The 12,230-nt window shown below is 40.9% G+C and overlaps 1 protein-coding gene across 1 annotated transcript in view; it reads left to right on the top strand.

Moving 5' to 3' along the window:
- The window catches only part of alp3 (alkaline phosphatase 3), a 43,726-nt gene that overhangs the window by 31,162 nt on the left and 334 nt on the right, over positions 1-12,230 (top strand). The window contains exons 8-10 of the mRNA XM_085371491.1: positions 7,309-7,443; positions 8,812-9,003; positions 11,963-12,079. Of these exons, the coding sequence (XP_085227617.1) occupies positions 7,309-7,443; positions 8,812-9,003; positions 11,963-12,079 (444 nt within the window). The remainder of the gene's footprint in view (positions 1-7,308; positions 7,444-8,811; positions 9,004-11,962; positions 12,080-12,230) is intronic.

The raw sequence follows: 12,230 nt of genomic DNA, 5'->3' as shown, positions 1-12,230 counted from the left end.
TTTCTGAGCTTCTGGTCCAAAGACAACTTCTGTCTTGTCGGAATTCAAAAGGAGGAAGTTTGAAGACATCCAGGTTTTTATGTCTTCCAAGCATGCCCGTAATCTTTATAACTGATTAGGTTCATCAGGATTTAGGTGTGCATAGCTATGGAAATTTATCCCATGCTGTCTAATGATTTTACCAATAGGGAACATATATATAGTAAAAAGGATCAGTCCAAGTACAGAACCCTATGGTGTACGCCACAAGTAACCATAGAGGTTGAAGAGGATTTATCATTTACGTAAACAAACCTTGAGTCTGTTGGACAAGTAAGATTTAAACCAGCCTAGTGCTGTTCCTTTGATCCCTGCAACATTTTCAAACCTTTCTATGAGAATATTGTGATTGAATGTGTCAAAAACAGCACTGAGGTCCAGTAGAACCAGAATGGTCACCAGTCCATTATCTGAGGCCATGAGAATATCATTAGTAACTTTCACCAGAGCTGTTTCAGTGCTATGATGAGCTCTAAAGCCAGATTGAAACTCTTCAAACAGGTCGTTATTGTTTAAGTGCTAACACACCTGATTGGCAACTATTACCTCAAGAATTTTAGATATGAAGGGAAGATTAGATATAGGTCTATAGTTCATTAAGTTGTCTTGATTAAAAGAGGGTTTCTTAAATAGAGGTTTAATTACAGCAACCTTAAAATCCTATGGTACGTATCCATTTTCTAAAAATAAATTCATTATATCCAAAACTGGAGCAACAATTAAAGGAAATACCGCTTTAAATAGTTTGGTTCGGGATTAGGTCTAACATGCAGGTATGTATGTAGACCATGTCTACATACCTAAATGTCATAGTTCAGCTGTGTGCAGGCAGGAACGAGGAAAAGGACCCAAAATGCAGACTCTCGGAAGACTGGAGTGAAACTCAAAAACGGCAGCTTTATTGCTGGTTGGAAAATAAGAGACAATACAAAACTAATCCACGGGGAGACACACAGCACAGGATTAGTGCCGTTTACGACGCGACAGGGAGCACAGAAAATACAGGGCTAAAATACACAGGGCATAACGAGGGGAATGAGAGGCAGGAGGTGAACACTGGTGGGAGACATCAGGGCTAACGAGACCAAGGAAGCAAAACTGAAAACACTGACATGAGACAAAGGCTGTATCCCAATTCAGGGTCTGCAGCCTTAAAGTACGCAGCCTCAACGATCCTCAAAGGCTGCGTACTCAAAGACCGCTAAGGCCGGAAGTAAGAGGCTTGTGAAATGGGACGGTCTAGCCTCCATCGCGCTGCCCAGGTTGCCTAGCAACCAAACGTTTCATACAGTTTTGTTTGACAGAAATGAAAGAGAACATATTTTGTTTGTGTGTTTGTTTCTACACGAGCTTTGTGTGATTTAATAAGTATCTGAGGCTGAGACCACAGGACTGTAAAACATGATTGTTGGCCTTCATATTTGTACTGCAGTCATTTAAGATTAGCTAGTAAATAACAATTAGCTAATGTTGTTCATGAGACTAAAGTCAGTGTAAATATGATATGGCCAATATTATAGTTATTATATTAATCATCATAAGCCATTACAGCAGTGAGTTTGAACTCTCAAATCAAATCACTTCTACAGCACATGTGAGTGAAATTCATGTGAGTGAACTCTGTGTCAAATATAGTCATGTAAGGTTTGGTTCCAGTTACGACCCAATTGCTTCAGCCCATAAAGTGATTTCTTTAGTCTATACACCAGTTTATTAGTCTCACTTGATTCTGTCTCAAAACCTTCTGGTTGTTGTATATATATTTCTTCATTTATTGGTGCGTGTAGATAGGCGGTTTTTACATCCATCTGGTGAACCAACATATCATCCTGAACCACTTTCTGCATCAAAACTCTCACACTCGATAAATTAGCAGTCGGTGAAAAAGTCTCCTCATAATCAACTCCTTTTGTTTGACTAAAACCTTTAGCCACAAATCGAGCTTTATATCTGTCTGATCCGTCTGAGTTCTTTTTAACGGCATAAACCCATTTACCCCCCACTGCTTTCTTACCCTCTGGTAAAGTGGTTAAAGTAAATGTGTCATTCTCCTTAAGGGATTGAATTTCTTCATTCATCGCTTTTTCCCATTCTTTTGACTCACTTGACACAATAGCTTCACTAAATGATGTGGGTATTTCACACAACAATCTGTAGCAATAATCAACACTAGTTTGCATCTGTTCATTTTCACACTCTTTCACATCCGTGATATAATCACTCAAATAATCAGGTCTCTTTCTGATTCTGGATGGATAACGTGTAGCTCCAGCATCTACTTTATCCTCAGTTTTAACCTCGGACTCAGTTTGACTGCTTTCACTACCATCTGGAATGTCCTCATCCTTCGTCTGTTTGGGTTCACCATCTTTTCTGGATTCATAAACCTCATCTTCATACATCTGATCACTCTGTGTTTGTTGATCCATTGTCGCGGGATTTAGTATTTTTATCAGTCTGTGCTTTTCAACCTTCCCGGTTTTTGGGAAATAGATCAAATATGCTGGACTATTTTTGTCATATCCCAAGAAAACACCTTTGTCGCATCTTGGATCCAGCTTTCCCCTATTTTGTTTATAAGCATAGCACAATGATCCGAATTTTTTCATTCTAGAAAGATCAGGTCTTTTTCCAGTTAACATCTTATACGCTGTCTGACCTGTGCGTTTGTTAAAACATCGGTTCCTAATCACTCCCGCGGTTTGTACTGCATATGGCCATAAAGACTTTGGCAATTCGCTCTCAACTAACATGCATCTCGCCATGTCAAAAAGTGTACGCCAGTTCCTCTCTGCTGTTCGGTTTTGATGAGGCGAATATGGCGCCGAAGTTTCCTGCCTAATGCCGTGTCTACTTAATAAATCTCTGAACTGACTGCTTGTAAATTCAGTTCCATTATCAGAACGAATGCACTTGATTTTCCCATATGACGCCACATCTGCAATAAATCTTTCAGTTGCTTGAGTTGTATCACTTTTGTGTTTCAGATTATATACAAATGTTGCACCTGAATAATCATCAACAAACGACAAAACAAACTTAAACCCTTCTTTAGAGTTTGGCGTAATCGGACCAGCCAAATCCGTATGTACCAACTCTAATGCTGCCCTGGCCTTTTCATCCGGTTCTCGGTTCCTAGTTTGAATAAACTTCCCTTGTATACAGGCTTCACATTGCATATTTTTGTTGATTTTACCCTTAATTTCCATTCCATCAACGACATTTTGCAGATTTTGAACATCCTCATAATTACAGTGTCCTAGGATTTCATGCCACGTTTGCATATCAAAACATCCATTACATTTATCTTCAAACTCTTGCACAGTGTTTATAAAGAACAGTCTCTCGTGTTCATATATAGGGAATTTTGTTCCATCAACATGTTTAAGAAAACTGTCCCCGTGTTTGAAAACCACAGTGGCTCCGTTACTAGTAGCTGCTTTTACTGACAAAATGTCCTGTGGGAACGATGGAATGTAGAGTGCTTGTTTCAATGTTACCTTGTGGCTGCGTCCTTTACTGTCGATCATACTTATCTCAGCATCTCCTCGCCGCTTTGCAGCTCCTCTGCTCCGCCTTCCGTCAGCCAACTCTACACAATGAGCCTCGGGTTGAAATGTGTCATCAAAAGTCTTAAAACTCTCGATCTTCGTGAAGATATGTGACGTCGCTCCCGTATCCACCAATAGCTGGTTATTCAGCATCTCTTGGCCGCCGTCCGGGACCCTCTGGGGTTTGGAGCCCGTCTTGAACGCGTAGTCCTTCTCCACGACCCCTCTCGCTTCATCCCGTCTTAGCTTCCTTCTACAGGTCGCATCTTTGTGTGTACTACTCCGGCAAAAACTGCACCATACTCTAGATCGGCACGTTCTTGCAGTGTGTCCCTTTAGTCGAAAATTTAAAACACACAATCTCATTATTCTTTGATCTTCGGTCATCTGCTCGCCATGAAGTAGAATCCTGGTCTGATTGCACTTTTGTCCTCATTACGTTGTCATTAGTTATAGCCACACGCATTCGCTCGGTTTCTTCATAACTTCTGAGTTTTACTTTAAAATCTGAAAATGTGATTTTTGCTTCACTCTGTGTAACGTGCACAATCAGGGGTTTAAACGTCTCTGGTAGACCTTTCATTATCATTGCGATCAGAAGTCCATCAGTTAGTGACTCACCCGCATTTTTTAACGCTGTGATAATTGCTTCTGCTCGGATAATATAGTCCGTCACACTTTCATTCTTTTCATTTGTGAGAGAAGTGAGTTCGGTGTACAGACTTATGATCCTTGGCTTGCCCACTCCTGCATAATGACCTCTCAAAATTTTTAGGGCCTTCCGTCCGTCATCAACTGCATCTCTCATAACTAACGATAAACTTTTGTCATCCAGAAATTGTATCAACTCTGCATATGCTTCTGCATTTTTGTCATCATCTTCACCATCGGCTTCTTCATCACCCTCAGCCTTTAAGATGACATCTTTCAAACCTTGTAGTCTGAGATGACCAAGGAACTTCGTTTCCCATATCTCATATTTCCTTTCATCTCCATCAAATTGCAAACGGGAATATCGACTGCCCGACTCTGCCGTGCGTCTGCTCATGATGCACAAAAACGCTTACTCACTCAATCGTGCCAAACTTTTAACACCTGCCGGTAACTTGCGCAGCGGAAGCGTGCTGGGCCCATAACCTGTTAGCAGAGCTGCTCTGGGCCACGTCATGGCATAATATTTTTGAGGGAGAATAAAAAGTCAACACACATATCTTATTTCTGATGGAGGACTCTGCCACTACACTTCTCCAGTCCATTCACAGTAGTCGTTGCATGGTGAGACATGGATAGGAAGTGGGCGGAGCCTTTTACCGTCATTTTATTGTGACGCAAAGTACAAACACCTGTGGACACACAATCCAACAGAAACGTTTCCAGCGGTGAGTATCATGGTTGCTAGGCAACCTGAGCAGTGCGACGGAGCCTAGACCGTCCCATTTCACAAGCCTCTCACTTCCGACCTTAGCGGTCTTTGAGTACGCGGCCCTTGTGGACTGCTAAGGCTGCGTATTTTAAGGCTGCAGACCCTGAATTGGGATACAGCCACAGAGACAGAACACCAAACCATGATAACCGAAACATGGGAAAATAATAATCAAAACTGTACACTAAGAAAGCAGAACAACAAAGCATGGAGCAGCAAAAAACCAAAACACAGACAGCAATAAATACAAAACACACAGTGAAGGGAAAGGGTGAACACAAGACCCAGGGAACACAGATAAACGTGAAGGCAAGAGGACCTAAAACAGTGAATAAAAAATAACCACAAACTCAAAATGCTGGGTCGAGAGACCCAGGACCATGACACCTAAATGCATTGAGTTGCCACTATGTGATTGCCCAATTAGTGAGTAGTTAACGAGCAGTTCGAGGTGTACCCAATAAAGGTCACTCTTTTTTACATTTGTTTTAGAATTGCAATATCCTCTTTACACAGGGCCAGGAAAGCATTTCCCCTTGAAAAATAAGATAATAGAAAACAACCTATATTTGTATTCACTCAGGTTCTCTTCATCTAATCTGATAACAGATAAATGAGAGAACAAACCAAAAAATAAATAACTTATCAGTCAAATACTTTTTCATACCACTTTGTAAGTACGTAACTGTATTTACTTAGTATAACTGTGAATAATTACACAAAACCTTAGTGTTTCATATAAAAGCAAAGCTTCATATGTCTTCTTTCCAACAAGGTAAAGCAGGCTTTTATTACAATTAAGTTCAACATACAGTGGTTCATTTGGTGTGGTCATTTTGGAACATTTACCAGTTATCTAACCCACATGTGAATTGGAAGGACTGTGTAAGAATTGGCGGGACAACTACACACAAGCCTCATTATTATTCACACATGTGTGAATATTCATGAGGTCCTGCTATTACACACGCTACCACCAGGGACACTCTTGGTGATACACAGATTTAACACAAAATCAAGTTTATATGTATTAAACCGACATCTTGATTTTTTTGTTTTTTTAGGGTTAGTGGACCAATAGAAACCACTCTACGTTGTTAGATTTCAGTCAAAATTAGCAGGACACCGCCTCTGTCCTGTTAATTCAAAATGTCCTTCTAGTGTGGTGTGTATTCAGACGAAATGTCCAGCTAATACATGTTTACCAACGCACACACACACACACACACACACACACACACACACACACACACACACACACAGGCAAGTGTGTGTAGACGTCATATGTTAATGAACTTATGCATATTCATGTAACCTCAATAGGGTCAGACGAGAGAGTCTGTCCGGTTTTCTCCCGTGCACGAGTAACATGAAGAACTTTGCCTACTTGTGTCTTGCTTTGCAGTGTAATTATATTGCCTTCAACGTTCCAGCGGATGGGTTCAAGCTACAAACCTATCAGTCACTTATTTTTTGAGTTTGGACGTTTGTTTTTATTTGCGGTTTATGTATCCAAATTATTTGTTTAGGGTCTTTAAAAGGTCTATAATAAAGTAATACCTTAACCTTAGGAGCTTTTCTTTCTGTGTTCCGACTTCATAATTTAGTGACTCAGTTAACTAAGTGTACGTAATATTAACCCTCTGGAGTCAACAGTCGCCAGTGCGTCCAAATCACATGATGGATTTAAGAAAACTCTGACTGACTGTTTCAACTTGGGCCAACTGTGCTCTGCTTTTCTCTCTTGGATTTCCTACTCTTTTCTCAATCAACACTGTTTTTGTTTTGTTTTTTTCATTTTGTTCCATTTGAAAAAAGGATTTTAAAAAATGATTCTCAAATCCAAATATTACTTTACCAAAAAGTCCAGCAAGAACATCCAGGCGACACTGAAAAAACAGCTCAACACTGGGACAACTTTCATTTTTTAACTATTTTTCAGCAAATATTAGACAGTGAGAAAAAATGGTAGACTCTGATTCAGCTGAAATGTTTGCAGGGTTTTAGCTCTGTTTCAGAAAATGCTCCAATATATTTTTTCAGTACCAGGTGCTGTCAGTAAACCTTTGGTATTTGAGGGTGTGTAGGAAGTGTAGGGATCCAGTCATTGTGCTTTTTGTGGACTGAGGGCTTGCTTGCTGCTATATTTTGTGTTTTCTCCTGCTGTGTGGTTAATCAGTTCCTGTGTGCTGAAAATAGTGGTAATAGTAGTAGGAGGAAAATAGGACTTTCCTTGCCACTACACCCCCACTGATCACTGATAAATATAGCGCAGTTTTCCTTTCTCCTCCCCAGCTCTGTTCGAACCTGGTGATCTCCGCTACGAGGAGGAGAGGGACCCGAGCACGGATCCATCCATCATCGAGACCACAGAAAAGGCCATCCGCATCCTACAGAAAAACCCTAAAGGCTTCTTCCTGTTAGTGGAGGGTGAGGACAGCAGCTTCATCTGTTTTCTACACATTCGCATCACTCGATCCAACAAACACTGGATAAAAAATTCCTGTGAGAGGACTAAAAATAGAAGGATCAGTTAAATTGCATAATAATCATACCCAACCAGCCCAAGTGACAGTTATATATAAATAACTAAGTAATTGTTGTTTGCTGAAATATTAATATGCGTACAACATAGGAGCTTGGTTGGGATAAATTGATCTTTGTGCCATAGTGATAACATTGGCTCAGAGCACGGTGTGTACCTGCTGTTGACACTGATTCTGCATACAGCTCAATGAGTTTGCCGCAGTGTGTGCTGATGGTGTGTTTCCGTTCCACGCGGCTGCCTCTCTGGCCTCCTTGTCTATCTCTCTTTTAATCTGAGGCAGCTGCCTGGGGACTCCACGGTGCCACTGAGTGTCTTCACAATGACTTTAAAAATAAGAGGCAAATATATAAATAGAAGTGGACATATGGTGCGCCCAATCACTGACAGCTCGCTGAGATCACAACTTATTAGCCGGGTCTACTTTACTTTCCAATATAGCCGGTGGAGAGGACAGGAGCGGGAGATGTGCTAATGCAGAAAAAAAAATCACCCACTCTCTCTTTAGAAAAGGTTCAACTCTGAAATGTACCTGCTGCCAGGGGGAAAATATACAGACTGTATAACTCATTCAAATAATAGTTAACTGTTTCCTTGCAAGGTGTTTGGATGTTTATTAGGACTAAATATAACCTTTCAAAGTTTATTTTAAGTCTTCTGGGCAAGTGCAGCTCAAGTCGTTTGATGCTGATGAGACTTTAATCCAGTGATTTGTGGATTTTGCAAACTGTTCTTGGGAATCAGTGAAACTGTAATCTCCTAATGTCCAGGGTTTCTGCCTTTGCACAACGCACATGTAAAATTTGTGTGAATATTGAGAGCTTAAAAAATAATTTTCAGATTCACCTGTTCATAATGCAGCTATTCACACTGACCGCTGGACAAATTTAGGCATTAGTTTTTTCTGATATTTTGGATCGGAATAAACAGATCTGACCAATCAGATTGGTCAGATCATCAATCTTTTGGCACACACATAGATCATCATTGCTTTATTTTGACTTTGTTTGTTTCCCAGTGCATTTTTGGAAAATACATTTTTTGAAAAAAATGCTTTCGTTGTGTGTATACATCACATATACATTAAATAAAAGTACTACATGAACTGTTTAGGAATTATGGCCACTTTATGTAGGAGATATTTTTAAAATTATGCTGGTTTTTCCAATTATTTTTCTGCTCCTAAAACCAAGACCAGAAGGCAGTACATCACTCTCCGTTATGTTTAACCCCTTCCTTCCTTGTGTTTACAGGTGGGCGTATTGACCAGGCTCACCATGCTGGGCGGGCCTCCATGGCCCTGCATGAGGCGGTTGCTTTTGACCGTGCTATCGCTAAGGGCCTCGAACTCACCGAAGAGCATGAAACTCTCACTGTAGTGATGGCTGACCACTCTCAGCCTCTTACCTTCAATGGCTTCCCCTTTCGTGGGAACAGCATTCTGGGTAATTATTAACAGAACTGCAATTCATTCATCCAAAAAAAAAAAATCCTGCTGAAAAAAATGCTTAAAAAGAATTTAGGATTTTCTTTAATCGTCAGTGTATCAGTAAGTTAAGCTTTCTCCACAATTCTTTCTGTTTTCCCCCTCAAACCTTTACTCTGTGCCTCCATTCCCCCCTCCAGGTGTGTTTAACCACTCTGACAATAGACACCTGCGGCAGCATTTGTGCCTGTTGTGTGTGTGTGTGTGTGCGCGATGCCTCTTAGTGCCTGTATCCTCACAGCTTCAGTGTGCTTCTGCCACCAGCAGCTTGACATTTCATCTGCTGTCTCTCCCTGCAATTACAGCCAGGGTAAACACACATTACTGGCAGCCTTTCTCCTGCTTGCCTTTCTATTTCAGTCCCCTGCTTTCTCCCTCTTCTGTCTTCCATTTACCATCTACAACACTGATGACACCGTCTCTTCTACCTTTTTTCCTTCTAAGTTCTCAATCACTTTCACCAGTTAATCTCCCTTTAAAGGGCTTTCCTATTGATCTTATGTGCTCCTTACCTCTTCAACGCTCTCTCCTCTTGCTCACTTTTCTGTTTTATTTAAGGTTTTAGACCTGAAAGATGTCCTTTTTTTCATAAAATACAGTTTGACTTACCACAGAATAATTTTTTTTTTTACAGATGTATATAATAAAGATGAAGAGTAGCTGAGTCCCTTTTAGGTGCATCACTCAAGTGGTAACTATTAAACTGTGTATCTACTCAGTAGATATTTTTTCCAAAAATGTATCAGCTCCAGAAACAAAACATGTGGAAATCATAACCCCTCCACCTGCTGTGTTTGGTTTTCTCCAAATGTGGTGCTGTGCATGTTAGTCAGACATCTCCACTTTGATCTCACCTGTCCAAAGGAGATTGTTCCAGATCTTTAGTTTGTTCAGACACAACTTTACAAAGCTCAGCTGCTGCCATTTTCTTTTTATTAAAAAGAGGTTTTCTGCTGGTAATTCTTCCAATCAGACATACTTATGAAGTCTTTTTCTGGTTGTACTGTCATCAACTTTGAATACTAAGGTCTGAAGAGGTGAGATGTAGTTCTTGAGCTTTCTTCTTATTTTATTTTATTTATTTATTTTATTTCTGTGAGGATTGCTGTCTGAACTCAGGATGAATTTCCTGGGAAAATGGACAACTATCTTGAATGTTTTCCACTTGTGAATAATCTTTCTCACTGTAGAAGATGGACTTCTGTCATGGTGTGCTGTGTGCAGGCAGGAGAACAGGACCCAAACGCTGGACTCACAGTGAACTAAAAGAGGCAGCTTTATTCCACTGTGGCAGAAACTCCAAATATAAACTCACAAAAACAGACCTAAACTGAAAACACAAAGCTAATAACAAACACTAGGAAAACCTAAAGACAAGAGACTGGGAGCACAAAAGAAAACCACACAGCAAGTTGAGGACGCGACGCGACGCTGAACACTGGAGGACACACATACTATAAATACACATGAGGGAACGAGGAACAGGTGGGAACACAGCCGGGAGAAATTAGAGCTAACGAGACAGAGGAAACGAAACTAGAACACTGACATAAGACATAAACCTTCAAAATAAAACAGGAAATCCACAGACTCAACTCAAAGACAACTCAGACAAAGAACGGAGGGAACACAGAGTACAGGGACCAGAGTGACATGAGAAGCAGAGGAATACACAAGCTAAGAAACACAGAACAGAAACACCAGGACTCATAAACCATGAACCAAAAATCAAAACAGACTAATAAACAACAATACAAAATCAAGACACTGGGCCACTGACCCAGGACCGCAACGACTTCAAATAGTTTAGAAATGATTTTGTAACCCAGATTGATGAGCAGAAATGATCTCTCAAAGATCATTGCTGATGTCTATCCTCCATGACGTTGTGGTAACGCACACCTGAATGCTTCAGACCAGCAAATTTCCCAAACTGCTTTCATTTAGGTCGACTGAGGAATGAAATATGCAGCCTGTTGTACTGAAATTGCACACAAAGATTGTGATAAATTTGAGGTCTAGAATCATCCCAACATTGGTGTTGTGTCTACTGTAACTAGTATGCAAGCTGGAGCAAAAGCAAGCTGGAGCAAAACTTCTTGGACGGTCTCACATAAGTCAATATGTAGTAAGATGATCCCAAAAGGTACTGATGGCAACACAACACTGAGGAATGGAGTTCAGTGACTCCTCTTTATGAAAGTGAAGTCCAGCAGACAGTGATAAGTTAGGGCAGCCTGTGCCAGACGTCTGTCAGTCAAAACAGCTACGCCTCTGACTGCAGTATTCAGATGGATGAGCTCTGCAAAAACCCACTCTCACTACAATCTGTAATTGGGAAAGGGAAAACCTATCCAGAGGAAAACTGTCCAGAGAGTTGCCAAGAGTAGACAGAGAGTTTCACTGTTCTAACAAAAAAAATGTTTCATCTTCAAGGAGCTGCCGCTGTTTGGGACTTTGTTTCTCAGGCTTGGAGGCTGCTCCTCCTTCTCTCCAGTTGTTACCAGTCATATTATCACTGTACTGTATCACTATCAGTCTTCAGAGTCTGTATTGATTGATCTGTGGTCGTGTCATGCTTTTCACACCTTTGCGCTCCCTCTTTCCTTTTCCTTTTCTACCCTCTTCCTCCTCCTCCCAGCGGTGCAGCAGTGCAGCAGTGATTAATGTGACTCTGAAACTCTGAGCTCTTCATCAGCGGGGAGACTCGCCAGGCTAATGGCTCATCTGGAGAGAAACGCTGAGATCGTCAACAAGCTCTAGACCTCCCGCAGCACCCTTGGGATCAAGCAATCCCTCCTCGCACTTGTGTTTGTGTGCGCATGATGTGTGTTTTTGTTTGTTTAGCACTCCGAGGCAGAAAGAAACAGCAGAAAGAAATAGAAAGATAAATCAAAAATAATGTTTGTGTCTTCCAGGTAAATCTCCACTGTGGGCAAGTGACATGTTGCCTTATACCACGCTCATGTACGGCAATGGACCTGGGCACAAAATCGTTAATGGCGCACGCCCTGACATCCGCAATGTTGACACCAGTAAGACCCAGTCATTACTTCGTTGTTTCACAGAATTCACTATGTTAGATCTACTACCATGCACCAGTCAGATGCTGATATCATTCATCAAACCAGTTTTAAGTGTAAATGGGGTCTAATGTTCTTTGAAAGGACTAATCATTTGTACTCT

Source organism: Diplotaxodon limnothrissa, linkage group LG14 (assembly GCF_057381915.1).
Source record: "Diplotaxodon limnothrissa isolate DT_005_m linkage group LG14, D_limnothrissa_male_GT1.1, whole genome shotgun sequence".
Taxonomy (NCBI): Eukaryota; Metazoa; Chordata; class Actinopteri; order Cichliformes; family Cichlidae; genus Diplotaxodon; species Diplotaxodon limnothrissa.
This window is presented reverse-complemented; position numbering and strand designations above follow the sequence as displayed.